This window comes from Salvelinus fontinalis, chromosome 33 (assembly GCF_029448725.1).
Source record: "Salvelinus fontinalis isolate EN_2023a chromosome 33, ASM2944872v1, whole genome shotgun sequence".
Taxonomy (NCBI): Eukaryota; Metazoa; Chordata; class Actinopteri; order Salmoniformes; family Salmonidae; genus Salvelinus; species Salvelinus fontinalis.
The window spans coordinates 36,814,267-36,828,631 of NC_074697.1; the positions used below are offsets into that span (position 1 = coordinate 36,814,267).

Here is a 14,365-nt window from a genome sequence, read left to right on the forward strand (position 1 = left end):
CCGTTTAATTAACATAACTACCGGCATACAAAAAAACAACCAACACATGGGCACAAAACCCGTATCGCACCTGGTACACAATGCACACGTACTTACAATAAACAATTCCCGACGAGGACATGGGGGAAACAGAGGGAACATATACAACATGTAATTAGGGAATTGAGTGTGAAAACAAGACAAAACAAATGAAACATGAAAAATGGATCGGCGATGGCTAGAAGACCGGTGACGTCGACCGCCGAACACCGCCCGAACAAGGAGAGGAACCGACTTCGGCAGAAGTCGTGACACCATAGCCACAGGCAGAACAGTTGAAATTGGAGCACGACCAGGTGGACTGGGTCCAGACAGGAATCATCAGGCCAGGTAGTCCTGAGGCATGGTCCTAGGGTTCAGATCCATCCGGGAGGGGAGGGAGAGAGAGAGAATTTTAGGGAGCATACTTCCACACAGGACACCAGATAAGACAGAAGAATTATACTGGATATGACAAACTGACCCTAGCTCCTCGGTACGTAGACTATTGCAACGTCTTGACTGTCCCCCACAATGAAATTGGGGAGGGGCCTGTGGCTCTGTCTCCACGCGTTAGTAAGTGCGTATGTTCATCACATCACATATGTCAGACAGCACTGGCCTGATTTTGACTAAACTTGGGTGAATGATGCGTCTTGCCATAGAGATCTGGCGTTTACAAAAATACACTGATTGGCCAGATGGCGATTGAAAATGCAAACTTTTAAAGGTCATGCCCCTAACCTCGCTATTGACCAATAAACATTCATATGGGCGTGGTATGACACATAAATGCATATAAATCAGTCAAGTATATTCGTATTGTAACAACATTTGGTACACATGTTGCAAACACTGTCAAGACTCAACATATGCAAGAACATTCATATCGACCACACAGTGGAGTTATAACAGGCAGATGTTCATATCTCTTGATCTGTTTGACTCGGAGTGCATCATTCATAGGGGATGACATTTTTACCTTTGCCTTCTTGAATTGAATTGTTGTAGGCATATCCTTGCATTGTGGATATTGCACAAGTATCATTAATCTTCTTTATACCATCTGATTTAAGGTATCTGGTAAAGGCTGCCTAAAAGATACATGCTGAAACTCTTCCCATGGTAGTTTGCTACATTTGTGGCCTCGCTCTAAAAACAGAAGGCGCTGTTTGGCTGTAGCCACATCCAGTTGTGAAGCGCTAAGGGACATTGCAGAGTACAATTGTTGCCATAAATATATGTTCCCTGAAATGCCAAGTATTTATGTGCAGCCACTTGGTTTCCTATAGTAGGCTGTACATGGTGCCTACTACAGAACTACTGTCCTGTCCTCTCTACCCTGTTCCCTGACATGTAGGCTACGTTCCAATGTACATACTAACATACCACTTAGCTAGAATATGAGCCCAATACATTGCTTCATTCTAGGTAGTATGCTAGTGTGAATATTAGAACAGATGATTACAGAGATGTTTTCTAAGAGTGAAACATCTCCGGGTGAGAAACACATCAGGTCTCAGGCAGAGACTGCTTACATTTTATGGAGAGAGTGAATATTTCATTACAAGAATCATAAACTACAAGGAGTAGGATGCTATAGTAAATCTGTCATGTGAGCAGATATGGCATTTGTAAGAGAATTGATGGATTGTTCAGCAACACCAGGGTATTTGTGTGTGTGTCTTTTTGTCTCTCTTTCTCTCTCCAGCCCACCTCAGTTCTAATGCCAGTGTTGAGTAATCCTCTGGGTAGGAAGGAACAGGCAGCCAATCATTACCTTACTCCATACGAGACTATTAATTTCTATTCTAATTGCTATTTATTTCCGACGCATCAGCATTTCGGAAGCGTACAAAGCGTCTCTTCATTGGAAATTCATGCCCATGGGTAGAGAATCTGTGGAGAATATTGTGTTTTCATATGCATGATGAAACCTCCAAATGGTATGTTTGGACAGTAGTGAGATTATATTTTTACATAAGCTACCATAGGATGTCTACGGAGGTAATATCTTGTTGTTGTGTCAAGGAAGTTTGTATTACACTACAGCTGATGTTTAGGAGTTTCTCTGTCTTGACTAGGGGAAGAAAATAGGGAAGAAATTCCCAAATTCACCAATTCTCCCAGATTGTCATCAACGTGTTTGAGTGACGGATTTGTTTGTCTCCTGGGACAGTCGTGGGACTTCGGGTTTGGAAACAATATGCCCCGCTTTTGCCCATACTCGCATGCCTTCAGCAAGCCACAAGCTCCCTCCCTCCCTCCAACATTTCTGCTATTCAACTCGATGGCTCCCCTCCCATATCCCCATCAAAAAAGATTCCTTCATGTGTGAGGGAAAGATCCATGCATGCTCGATGGAACACAATGCCTGCCTTTATAGCAGCCACTCCAGTTTGAAAAAAAAGAAAAGTGCCATGCTTTGCATTGTTTCTCCTTTAATCTCTGTGTGTGTAGTTAGCAGTGGGCTGGTTCTGTAGAGCGCATCTTTAGAGAAAAGGTTGTCAACAGTTTTGAGAGAGAGAGAGAGAGAGATAGATAGAGAGAGAGAGAGAGAGAGAGAGAGAGAGAGAAAGAGAGAGAAAGAGAGAAAGAGAGAGAGAAAGAGATGAGGCTTTGATGAATGTGATGGTATGTGGTGGGAACTGGCTGAGAATAGGGGCTGGAATCAGATCAAACCAGACTAGATCACAGAGATATATTGGATTAGACAGAGTTTGATGATGGCCTATTGTATGTTCTTTATCCAGCTCTCCAGATGACCTACATTGCCTTCATGCAGTTACACTCTCTGAGTTATTGCATGTTTATATTTCCCTAATAGTGTTAATAATACCGTATAATCACTCTAAAGGCTATTTCTACCCCTCACCTCTCATCCTCTCTCAATTTTCTCTTCCTTTTTTGTCTCTGTCCTTCTCTCCATCCCTCTCTCCTTCTGTTATCAGGGCTTGTGGCTGCCAGGCAAGATTGTGGGCTTAGTTCAGCGTAGCAAGCACAGACAGGTCCGTGCAGTGAATGGGAGCATGTAACAAATCAGGGGTGATTGTTGAGGTAGGTGATACCTCAACAATATGTAGAGCTGCTGGCAAGTAGCAGGTACTGTAGCAGCTTTGAAGGAAGCACTAATTTGCTCACTCTGTAGTTGAGAGTAAGAATCTTTTCGCAATGGAGGCCGTATAATTGCTGTACAACTAGTGAAAGGTAATTACCGGAGAGCCCTACAACTGCACTGTAAGATATGACAAGGGACGTGATGGCTATATCATGAGGTTACTCGGTCTCACACACACAGTAGTTTCTTAGTAGGTATAGTCATGTGAAATATAACTTTGATTGAAGTGTTTTGTTCTGATCATAGTGTTTTTTTTAACTGTTTGTTGACATATCCATTTTTGTCATTTCTATAGGTAATATCAGACATTTTAGTGCATTTTTTCAGAGCTCTATCACGTTAACAGGATAAACTTGATGATAAAGAACATTTGAATCTATGTTGTGGATTGGGATACATCAGAAACATACACTATGTGGAGACCTGCTCGTCGAACATCTCTTTACAAAATCATGGGCATAAATATGGAGTTGGTCCCCCCCTTTGCAGCTATAACGGCCTCCACTCTTCTTTGAATGCTTTCCACTAGATGTTGGAAAGTTGCTGCAGAGACTTGCTTCCATTCAGCCACAAGAGCATTAGTGAGATCGGGGACTGATGTTGGGCGATTAGGCCTGGCTCGCAGTCGGCGTTCCAATTCATCCAGAAGGTGTTCGATGGGGTTGAGGTCAGGGCTCTGTGCAGGCCAGTCAAATTCTTCCACACCGATCTCGACAAACCATTTCTGTATGGAACTCGCTTTGTGCATGGGGGCATTGTCATGCTGAAACAGGAAAGTGCCTTCCCCAAACTGATGCCACAAAGTTGGAAGCATAGAATCGCCTAGAATATCTTTGTATGCTGTAGCGCTAAGATTTCCCTTCATGGGAACTAAGGGGCATAGCCTGAACCATGAAAAACATTATTCGTCCTCCACTAAACTTTACAGTTGGCACTATGCATTCGGGCAGGTAGTGTTTTCCTGGCATCCGACAAACCCAGATTAGTCCGTCGGACTGCCAGATGGTGAAGTATGATTCATCACTGCAGAGAACGTATTTCCACTGCTCCAGAGTCCAATGGCGGCAAGCTTGACACAACTCCAGCCAATGCTTGGCATTGCGCATGGTGATCTTAGGCTTGCTCAGTCATCGAGACCCATTTCATGAAGCTCCCGACGAACAGTTCTTGTGTTGACGTTGCTTCCAGAGGCAGTTTGGAACTTGGTAGTAAATATTGCAATCGAGTACAGACTATTTTTACGTGCTACGCACTTCAGCACTCAAAGGTCCCGTTCTGTGAGCTTTTGTGGCCTACCACTTCACAGCCGAGCCGTTGTTGCTCCTAGATGTTTCCACTTCACAATAACAGCACTTACAGTTGACCGGGGCACCTCTAGCAGGGCAGAAATTTGATGAACTGACTTGTTGGAAAGGTGGCATCCTATGACGGTGCCACGTTGAACGTCACTGAGCGCTTCAGTACGGGCCATTCTACTGCCAACGTTTGTCTATGGAGATTGCATGGCGGTGTGCTCGATTTTATAAACCTGTCAGTAACGGGTGTGGCTGAAATAGCCTAATCCACTAATTTGAAGGGGCGTCCACATACCTTTGGCCATGTAGTGTATTTACCAACCCTGCACATCATTTTAGTGGTCCAAGGCACTTAAATGTACAAAGATGACTATAATTTTGTGTTGCATAACCTTACTTGTGGTGTTCTCAACTTAATTTTCCCACAATGGGTGCATAAGTATTGTCTTAGTTTCACATACGCTCACTGTCAAATCTGGTCATTTATGACACATACAAATACAGACATGGAAAAGTATGTATAGCGATCTGTTCTGGGCTGACTCGGTGGAAAAGCCAAAAATAAATGAATAAGAGAGAAGGAATTTGTGGGATAAGGGGAGTGGGGGAGAGGGGTGGGTGCAGTAGAGACTAAAGGGAGGGCAGACAGACAGACGCAAGAAGGCTGCAATGCATTCCTGTGTTAGGTCTCAGGGGAGATCACCCTGTGTCTCTGTCTGTTGGCTCAGTGAGGTAATATGGGATATCAGCAGAATATGTACACTGTCTGTCTCCCTGTGTGTGGTGTATTCTCTTCTAATGAATCACATTACTGACTCATCCTGGCTGAGAGGGGCTGAAGGGGGAATCCCAATCAGCAGGGTCTGCCTTTCTCTGAGAGTACTCATTGATCACTTGTAAGGTCTGACGTTTCACAGTCCCTTTGGCCATGGCTAGTTAACACATTCTGGACCATTCTCTTTCACCTGTAATGTATAGACCCATGTCATTGACCGTGCATGTACAGTATAAACGCCACATAAGACGAGACTAAAGACAGAGACACAAAAAGTAGATTAAAAAGTATGATCCATGTTGCCTTTTGTAAACAGCAGGAGTCAGTAACGGCAGAAGGCCTTTGAATCCTTCACAATCCTTTCTTCTCTGTTTGTTAGATGATCCTCTCACAGGTGTGTTGTGTTTTGTTCCATAGGATCTTCATGTGTCAGAGGGGGTGATTGACAACGCAGTAGATATGGACAGTCTGAACAGGAACCTGCCTGAGTGTGGAAGGCAAACCCATCAGGTGTTACAGGTGAGTGTGTGTGTGTGTGTGTTTATGGGGCGGTGCTTGTGTGTGTGTGTGTGTGTGTGTGTGTGTGTGTGTGTGTGTGTGTGTGTGTGTGTGTGTGTGTGTGTGTGTGTGTGTGTGTGTGTGTGTGTGTGTGTGTGTGTGTGTGTGTGTGTGTGTGTGTGTGTGTGTGTGTGTGTGTATTCTGCAGTCCCATCTCTCTCTAACCACAGCCTGCCCTTCACTACCACTCTGTGAGGAGTGTTCTCTTAATGGGGAGGGGTACTTGGACTGTGAGGCCATTGTGTGAGTGATGCTAAAAACTTGGCAAGCGACGTTGGAAATTTCAAATTTTGTTGAATTTTCCCAATGTCAAACCATACCCGCGGCATTTTCTCCTCTCCTCTTGATTACTGTATCCACTGACGTGACATGTCAAGGCTCCCTGAAGACTATCTAGATAGGAGAACAATGGGTCTGTAACAACAAGCTGCCTCTGTAGCCACCTGGGGTTGGTATGGCTCTGTATTGTTGAAACCTGGGTTCAAATACTATTTTAAATCATTTGAAATAATTTAGCTGGGCTTGATTGAGCTTGCCTGGCGCAATGGAACCAATAGAATAGTCAAAAAGTGCAAACTCCGCCCATCTGGCACTACAAGCAGGCTAAAGCAAACGCTTAAGGTATTTGAAAGATGTAAAATAGTCAGTGACTTGGACTTGGACTGAAATAGGTGGCGATACTTATTTTTGATCCCGGTAGCATTTATATTTAGGTGCAGGAACTCCTCAAAACTTTTGAGCTAATATTTTAAAGAAGGTGCAGAGACTCAAGAAGAACATTTTAGGTGGCGGTACTCAGTTCCAGTGAGCTCCTGCCCATGTCAAGTACTGCTAATAGTATTTGAATCCAGGTGTGATATGATGCAGTGTATCTACAGATCACTGCTTTTTAAAAGTAGACATCAAAGTCTGAGTCTCCTAATGTGTGTTACAACTTTATAGCACAATGGGCTGCTAGTCTTCTCCTGAAAACCCCTGCTATAGATAAATATAGATTGAAACAACCTACCAATCAAGGTAAAGGTGAAGGAACAGCTATAATGGGCATGGAGAGCAAATGGCAGCGCTTGGCAAACTGCCAGACATTTGGGTTTGTAATTAAAGGGACACTGACATTGAATGTCTTCTTCCTGTCTGGGTAATATAGTCCTACACCAGCTGTACATCAAGTCAGGTGGTCCACAATGCAATTTGCAATTTGTAGTTTGAAAGGGGGGAGGGAGGGGGAGGGAAGAGAGAGGAGAGAGAGAGAGCATGGAGGGAGGAAGATAATAGAAACGTGAAGTAGGAGAAAGATGAGGTGGAGCGAGGGAGAGGGGCTGGAGAGTTAGAGAGGGATGAATATAGAGAGGGAGCGGGAGGCAGGAGGATAGGCTCAGGGCTTAAAGCAGTAGACAGAGTTTCAGAGCTCTGGAGTGCCACAGGGGAGCAGTAGCACACAGGAAACTGCAGCTGGCTGCCACTAATACAGTAACCTATACTGACATGCAGAGAGAGACAATGACTAAACCAGCATAAGAGATCAAAGTGAAAAATATCAAAGGGAGGCTGATAGAAGAGATTGAACTTGTTACAGTAGGCCTTTGGCCTATCAAGCAGGAAACACTTGTTTTTTTCAGAGACGTCTCAGTAAGGTTTAATGAGGATTTTTGGGGGTTGTGTTCAGTAGGGCACACTGTAGCAAAAACAAATTGGCAATGGAATATGAAAATCGTTATTTCTATTGGACAGGTTTGGGTAGCATCTCTGTTTCACTCCGTTTTAAAACATTTTGTGCCTACTGAACACCACCATGATGAGAGCCAGTAGACAGTGACAAAGAGGCCATGTGGGATTTCAACATTTCATCACCTACTACAAAATGGGGGCATAGTGATTAGGCCTATTACTAGTCTACTAGCCTATTACTAAAATGTGATTACGCTATCTCCCACGGCACTCCTAGGCCCTCATCTACTGCATCTGGTCACTACTGCTAGCTGGCCTACGCGTTAAAGCTATTATCATCTATCACCCCAATCCTCTTCACCCAGCTTTAACTGATCGATCTAATTGAAAGTAGATCATCCTATTTGGACAGCCATGGGTGGCCACCCAACAGTGAGGCTGACTTCATGATCTGTCACAACGCTGCTTGCTGTGCACGGGTTGATTGGAAAGCGGGTGAACGAGAAAGATTATCAGCAAGGATATGCAACAGACTCAAAGTAGCATGCCATACATTGGGCAAATGATAACTGGGCTCAACCATTTTACTCCCTCTAGTCTTCTGCAGTACAATGTTAGAGTAGCCTAGGCATCAAATGAATTCATTTGGACTAAAATTAAATGCAAACCCCACGTGTGCTATACATTCAGAGAGATGTTATGATGATGATGACAAAGAGGTTCTTCACAACTTAGCTCATATGAAATGTCTTCCAGGAAGTAATGTCTCTTAATTGCAGCTCTCAGTGCTTCAGCGGTTTCCAGTGAGTGCTGTTACCATGACAACTCCTCCTTCTCCCAAAGCACAAAACCCCATGCTGGTGTTTTTGCTCTGCGGGCATAACTAGGCTCCCTCACAGCTCACACTCTCTCTGTATAAAGCGATATGTAAACAGCACCAGCAGTCAGCTAGAGCAATGCCACCACACAGAGGAGACATTCATACAGGCTGGATGTCCCTGGGCTATGAAATGAACCGTAATGTAGGCCTGTGATCCAGTGTAGCTGCTAAAACAGTGTTGAAACATATTGTGCTTATGAATAGAGAAATAATGAAAGGGATCATTCTAAATAGCCAACATGGTCATATAATGTTGTGTTATGTCCTGACTGTTTGTCTGGGTAGTGAACATGTATTGTGTGACTGTCTTTTGCAGTGTAAGGGAGCATCCGTCCATTGGGGTGCGTTAATGGTTAGTCAAAAGGCCAACTGTAGCTTGAGGGTAGTTGTCTAAAGGTCTATTCTCTATCCCATTTAGCTTTTCCAAAATATTTGATGATATTAAGTCTGCTTCCAATCATTAACATACAACTTAACCCCTTCCCTTTTCCACATTTTGGTATGTTGCAGTCTTATTCTAAAATGGATTTAAAAAAAAGTTGTCCTCATAGATCTACACACAATACCCCATAACGACAAAGCAAAAACTGGTTTTTAGAAATTTTTGCAAGTGTATTAAAAATAGAAAACAGAAATACATTATTGACATAAGTATTCAGACCCTTTGCTATGAGACTCGAAATTGAGCTCAGGTGCATCCTGTTAACATTGATCATCCTTGAGATGTTTCTACAACTTGATTGGAGTCCACCTGTGGGAAATTCAATTGATTGGACATGATTTGGAAAGGCACACACCTGTCTATATAAGGTCCCACAGTTGACAGTGCATGTCACAGCAAAAACCAAGCCATGAGGTCGAAAGAATTGTCTGTACAGCTCCGAGACAGGATTGTGTCGAGGCAAAGATCTGGGGAAGGATACCAAAAAATGTCTGCAGCATTGAAGATCCCCAAGAACACAGAGCCCTCTATCATTCTTTAATTGATAAAAGTTCCACCAAGACTCTTCCTAGAGCTGGCCCGGCCAAACCGAGCAATCGGGGAAGAATGGCCTTGGTCAGGGAGGTGACCACTCTGACAGAGCTCCAGAGTTCCTCTGGGGAGATGGGAGAACCTTCCAGAAGGACAACCATCTCTGCAGCACTCCACCAATCAGGCCTTTATGGTTGAGTGGCCAGACGGAGGCCACTCCTCAGTAAAAGGCACATGACAGCCCGTTTGGAGTTTGCCAAAAGGCACCTAAAGGACTCTCAGACCATGATAAACAAGATTCTCTGGTCTGACGAAACCAAGATTGAACTATTTGGCCTGAATGCCAAGCGTCACATGTGGGGGAAACCAGGCACCATTCCTACGGTGGAGCATTGTGGTGGCAGCATCATGCTGTGGGGATGTTTTTCAGAGGCAGGGACTGGGAGACTAGTCAGGATCAAGAAAAAGATGAAGGGAGCAAAGTAAATAGAGATCCTTGATGAAAACCTGCTCCAGAGCGCGCAGAACCTCTGACTGGGGCGAAGGTTCACCTTCCAACAGGACAACGACCCTAAGCACACACCCAAGACAACGCAGAAGTGACTTCGGGACAAGTCTCTGAATGTCCTTGAGTGGCGCAGCCAGAGCCCGGACTTGAACCTGATCGAACATCTCTGGAGAGACCTGAAAATAGCTGTGCAGCGACGCTCCCCATCCAACCTGACAGAGCTTGAGAGGATCTGCAGAGAAAAATGGGAGAAACTCCCCAAATACAGGTGTGCCAAGCTTGTGCTTTGTTATTATGGGGTATTGTGTGTAGATTGAAGAAAAAAAACGATTTAATCCATTTTAGAATAAGGCTGTAACGTATCAAAATGTGGAAAAAGTTAAGGGGTCTGAATACTTTCCGAATGCACTGTAGACTGCCATGTGAGGCCAAATGGATTTAATAGACTGATAATTGAGTCTGTGACCTTTCTGTTCATAGAGCACGCCACTGGATCTGTTTGAGAGCGGCAAGGGGCTGAAGGTCCAGGCAGAGCGCCCCCATCTGGTCAGTCTGGGCAGTGGCCGTCTCAGTACGGCCATCACACTGCTGCCCCTTCCTGAAGGTGAGCTAATATTTCTTCTATCCAAATGTCAATAGTGAAATGTAAAGGAATTGAGTTACTCTGAGGCTTGAGCATCAGATGCGTGAGCATTTGGTTGGTTCTTATACTTCTTTTGATCTTTCATGTGTGCTTTTGAATAGTGAGGATTTGCGTGCACACAGTTAATGGAGAGCATAATACAGGAACATACATATGCTCACACATCATCCCCAGGAGCGTAAAACTGACAGTGGCCTGTCCTTCACCCTGCAGTGTTGACTTCAGTACCACTATAACCTCTATTGGCTATACCCCACACACACACACACACACACACACACACACACACACACACACACACACACACACACACACACACACACACACACACACACACACACACACACACACACACACACACACACACACACACACACACACACACACACACACCTCAGTCCCAGCAGGATTGAATAGGCTGTGCTCTGACCCTGTTGTCACCTCTATTTCGGAACCATGTGACAGCGGGGGGAGGGGGCAGCACTCTGAAAGCCCCCACCATAACCCCTCAACCCATAGTTGAAATTGCCCGAAGGCAGAACAGGCTGATTCGTCCCCCCCAATAATTAATTTTTAAAAATGGGGGCCCTCCCAGATATCATACGTCATAAGCAATGGCAAAATGTGTAGAATTGCAGGAAATGTTCTTTAATTGTCGACTTTGGGCACAAAAAACTGTCCAATTCCTCCTCTTTCTCAATTTTCAAACAGAAATGGGGTGTGCCCCTGGAGGTTTATCGATGTGTCATTCTGGTCATGCACACCGCAACCGATGTAGCTAGGTCATTAGCTAAGCTAGCCACTTGTAGGTAGCCAGTAACTTCTCCAGTATGTGTTGAGGTAATTTCACAGGATTTGTTTTTGGACGGAGTAAGTAGAGACCAGTAAGAAATGGCACTTCTGTAGCTAAATATCTTATTCACATTTTTTTTTTTTTTTTTTTTAAATGCATGAAATTACCTGGTTTGATCAATGCACCATCATACCAGGTCATTTCATGCATTTTTTTTTAATAATACATAAAAATGTAATAAATAAAAATTGTAAATAAAACCGTTATTTTTGCATTTTTGCCCAAAGTCGACCTTTAATGTAACTGTCCAATGTTTCCAGATTTCTGTGAAATATTACCAATAATTAAGTTAAATAGTTTTCCTTCCTTTCACCAGTTGTCCAGCAAAATGGTAATTAATGATGCTTAAACAGTCCTGGGGCGGCAGCGTAGCCTAGTGGTTAGAGCGTTGGACTAGTAACCGCAAGGTTGAAGTTCAAATTCCCAAGCTGACAAGGTACAAATCTGTCATTCTGCCCCTGAACAAGGCAATTAACCCACTGTTTCTAGGCTGTCATTGAAAATAAGAATTTGTTCTTAATTAACTGACTTGCCTAGTTAAAAAAAAATGTTTTTCATTTAAAGCAACTTTCTGTGTTGGAATGGTGTGGGCGTTCCCCAACAACAACAAAATATTAATGTGAGTAGACCACTGATTGGCCTGCTTTTCCTCCTTAGGAGGATGACATCATCCTCTATGAGAAAATAGCAAGCATTTTTTTAATAGTCTGTTTGAGATACAAGTTTGAGGTGGGGTTTTTGAAGTGTTTTTCTCTCCAATTTATGCTTTGGACACAAGTACGAGTATGGGATGAGTCAACAACATTACTTGGGTATGAGTTAACAGAAAATTAACTTTTAAAAGTGAGATTTTCACTGGCCGGATGCGGCTACCCAATATACACAAGTTCCATTGTAGGTTCTGTCAGATCCATAGTGACGAATTACTATGTGGCTACGTTTGCATCAACTATGGGTAGCTACCGCAAGAGTTTGAACTTCTGTTAACATTACGACGATGGAAGTAGCTAGCTAGCTAGGACACCGGTACACAATGTCCTTCGCCCCCATCTCGGAAGTAGTTCATTACTTTGGGTAACATGATCACGGGCTACCCAATTTGCACAGGGTCCATTGTTAGCGGAACCTTGCTAACAGAGGACCCGGTGCATATTGGGTAGCCCATGCTCATTGGGTAGCCACACAGTTACTGTAAAACAGCAGCATTTTCTTTCAGCCTCATGGCAAAATATGTAGAATTGCAGGAAAATAGCTTTAAAACTGCAACATTTTCTCTCAGGCTCATTACAAAATGTGTAGAATAGCATTATAAAACTGCACATTTTTCTCTCTGTCCCGTGGCAAAATGGGTTGAAATGCAGGTTAGCTGTCCCCCCCTCCAAAGATTGGGGGGAGGCCTTTCAGTTATCCTTCCACTTATACTGTGTATTCAAAATACCACTCCATATACCCCGCAAAACAACCCAAGAGATGCATAATAAGTCATATCAACCTGTGTAGAATTGCATGAAATGTGTTTTAATATATCCCAAAAAATGTCCCCAGTGGCCGTGGACCCTCTGTCTACTATTCGTCCCCACCAATATCTACACCACAATTTGTCCCTGACCTCAACCCCCACCACCATCCCTCCCTAACACCCCTTTAGTACCCCCACCCCACCTCATGCAATGTCCACCACTGCTACCCATTCATCTGGGGAATTCCTTTCTCCAAGCCCCTCTCGGTTTGTCTGGAGTTCTGCGGGGAGTTGGGTATGGAATGCACTGAAAAGGCTGCATCCCAAATGACACCAGATACCCTATATAATGGCAGCTTATTCCCTATGGGCCTTGGTCAAAAGTAATGCACGTTATAGGGATTAAGGTGCTATTTGGGAGGAAGCCTTGGTCCAGAGGGGAGAGAATGAGAATGCGTGTTGCACTGTGATGTGACATTCCACTGGGTTTTCTCCTCTTATCTGGAGCCCCAGTAGAGATGAGGCTGGACAGGGTCCGTGTTGGGCGGAAGGAGGGGGTTGTGGAGGGTGGAATGTGATTTAGCAACAAAGCATTTCTATTTAGCATGTCTGCCTAGTTTAATGAATGACTGCTGGATATGACATTGACTCTCGCCATGAGTTACAAAGACTTGTACAACGGATTAAACCAGAATGAAACAAGATTACGTAATCATTCACTTATTTTCAGGGTTTCACTTCTCTTGCAAGTTATTCTGTCACTTAATTAATAGGTAACTTTGTCATTATACAGTAACAACATGGACGTTGTACACAATAAGTAAAACACTGTAGTTGAGGGTCAATTTAGAGCCACAAACAGCCACAGTCAACATACAGCCACAGTCAACATACAGCCACAGTCAACAAACAGCCACAGTCAACATACAGCCACAGTCAACATACAGCCACAGTCAACATACAGCCACATTATTCTCTTTGCAACATAGTTTGATGAGACTGCTTCTATGAACATTGAGGGATCATTCTAGCCTGGCAGTAATATTTGAGTACTTCTTTAGCCAACTCCTTTTATTGTATGAACAGATCAGGCTACCTACCACCAGGCTAGAATCTCTCAGTTACAGTGTCCATATTTTGCTCATACTCTTCTGGGTGTTGCTCCTAAAGGCAGGACAACGTTGGGCCATGCGGCGATGGACATCAGCATCCAGGGCCCAGGAGTTGCCGCCCAGCACTGCTACATAGAGAACCGGGCAGGGATCATCACTCTGCACCCCTGTGGGAACCAGTGTGCCGCAGACGGGCTTCCTGTCACCAAACCGGTCCGCTTGTCACAAGGTATGGCTCCTTACCAACAAACTGACTCGCTGAAATGAACCTCAATGGCAAGGAGTATTTGTTTACTATATACTGTATATACTGTATATACAGTACCAGTCAAACATTGGAACACCCCTACTCATTTAAGGGTTTTTCTTTATTTGTACTATGTTCTACATTGTAGAATAATAGTGAACACATCAAATAATGCAATAATGCGTAGGAAAAAAATAGGAGGAAGGGAAACTGGGCAAAATGCCAAGAATAGGAGAGCCATCTTTTCCATAGTACACT

The 14,365-nt window shown here is 43.9% G+C and overlaps 1 protein-coding gene across 13 annotated transcripts in view; it reads left to right on the forward strand.

Annotated features, from left to right (window-relative positions):
• Positions 1-14,365, forward strand: part of phldb1b (pleckstrin homology-like domain, family B, member 1b) — a 93,210-nt gene that overhangs the window by 13,026 nt on the left and 65,819 nt on the right. For all 13 annotated transcript variants that reach the window (XM_055895969.1, XM_055895976.1, XM_055895968.1 and 10 more), the window contains exons 2-4: positions 5,624-5,725; positions 10,274-10,397; positions 13,919-14,089. In XM_055895969.1, the coding sequence (XP_055751944.1) occupies positions 5,666-5,725; positions 10,274-10,397; positions 13,919-14,089 (355 nt within the window). In that variant the 5' untranslated portion in view covers positions 5,624-5,665. The remainder of the gene's footprint in view (positions 1-5,623; positions 5,726-10,273; positions 10,398-13,918; positions 14,090-14,365) is intronic.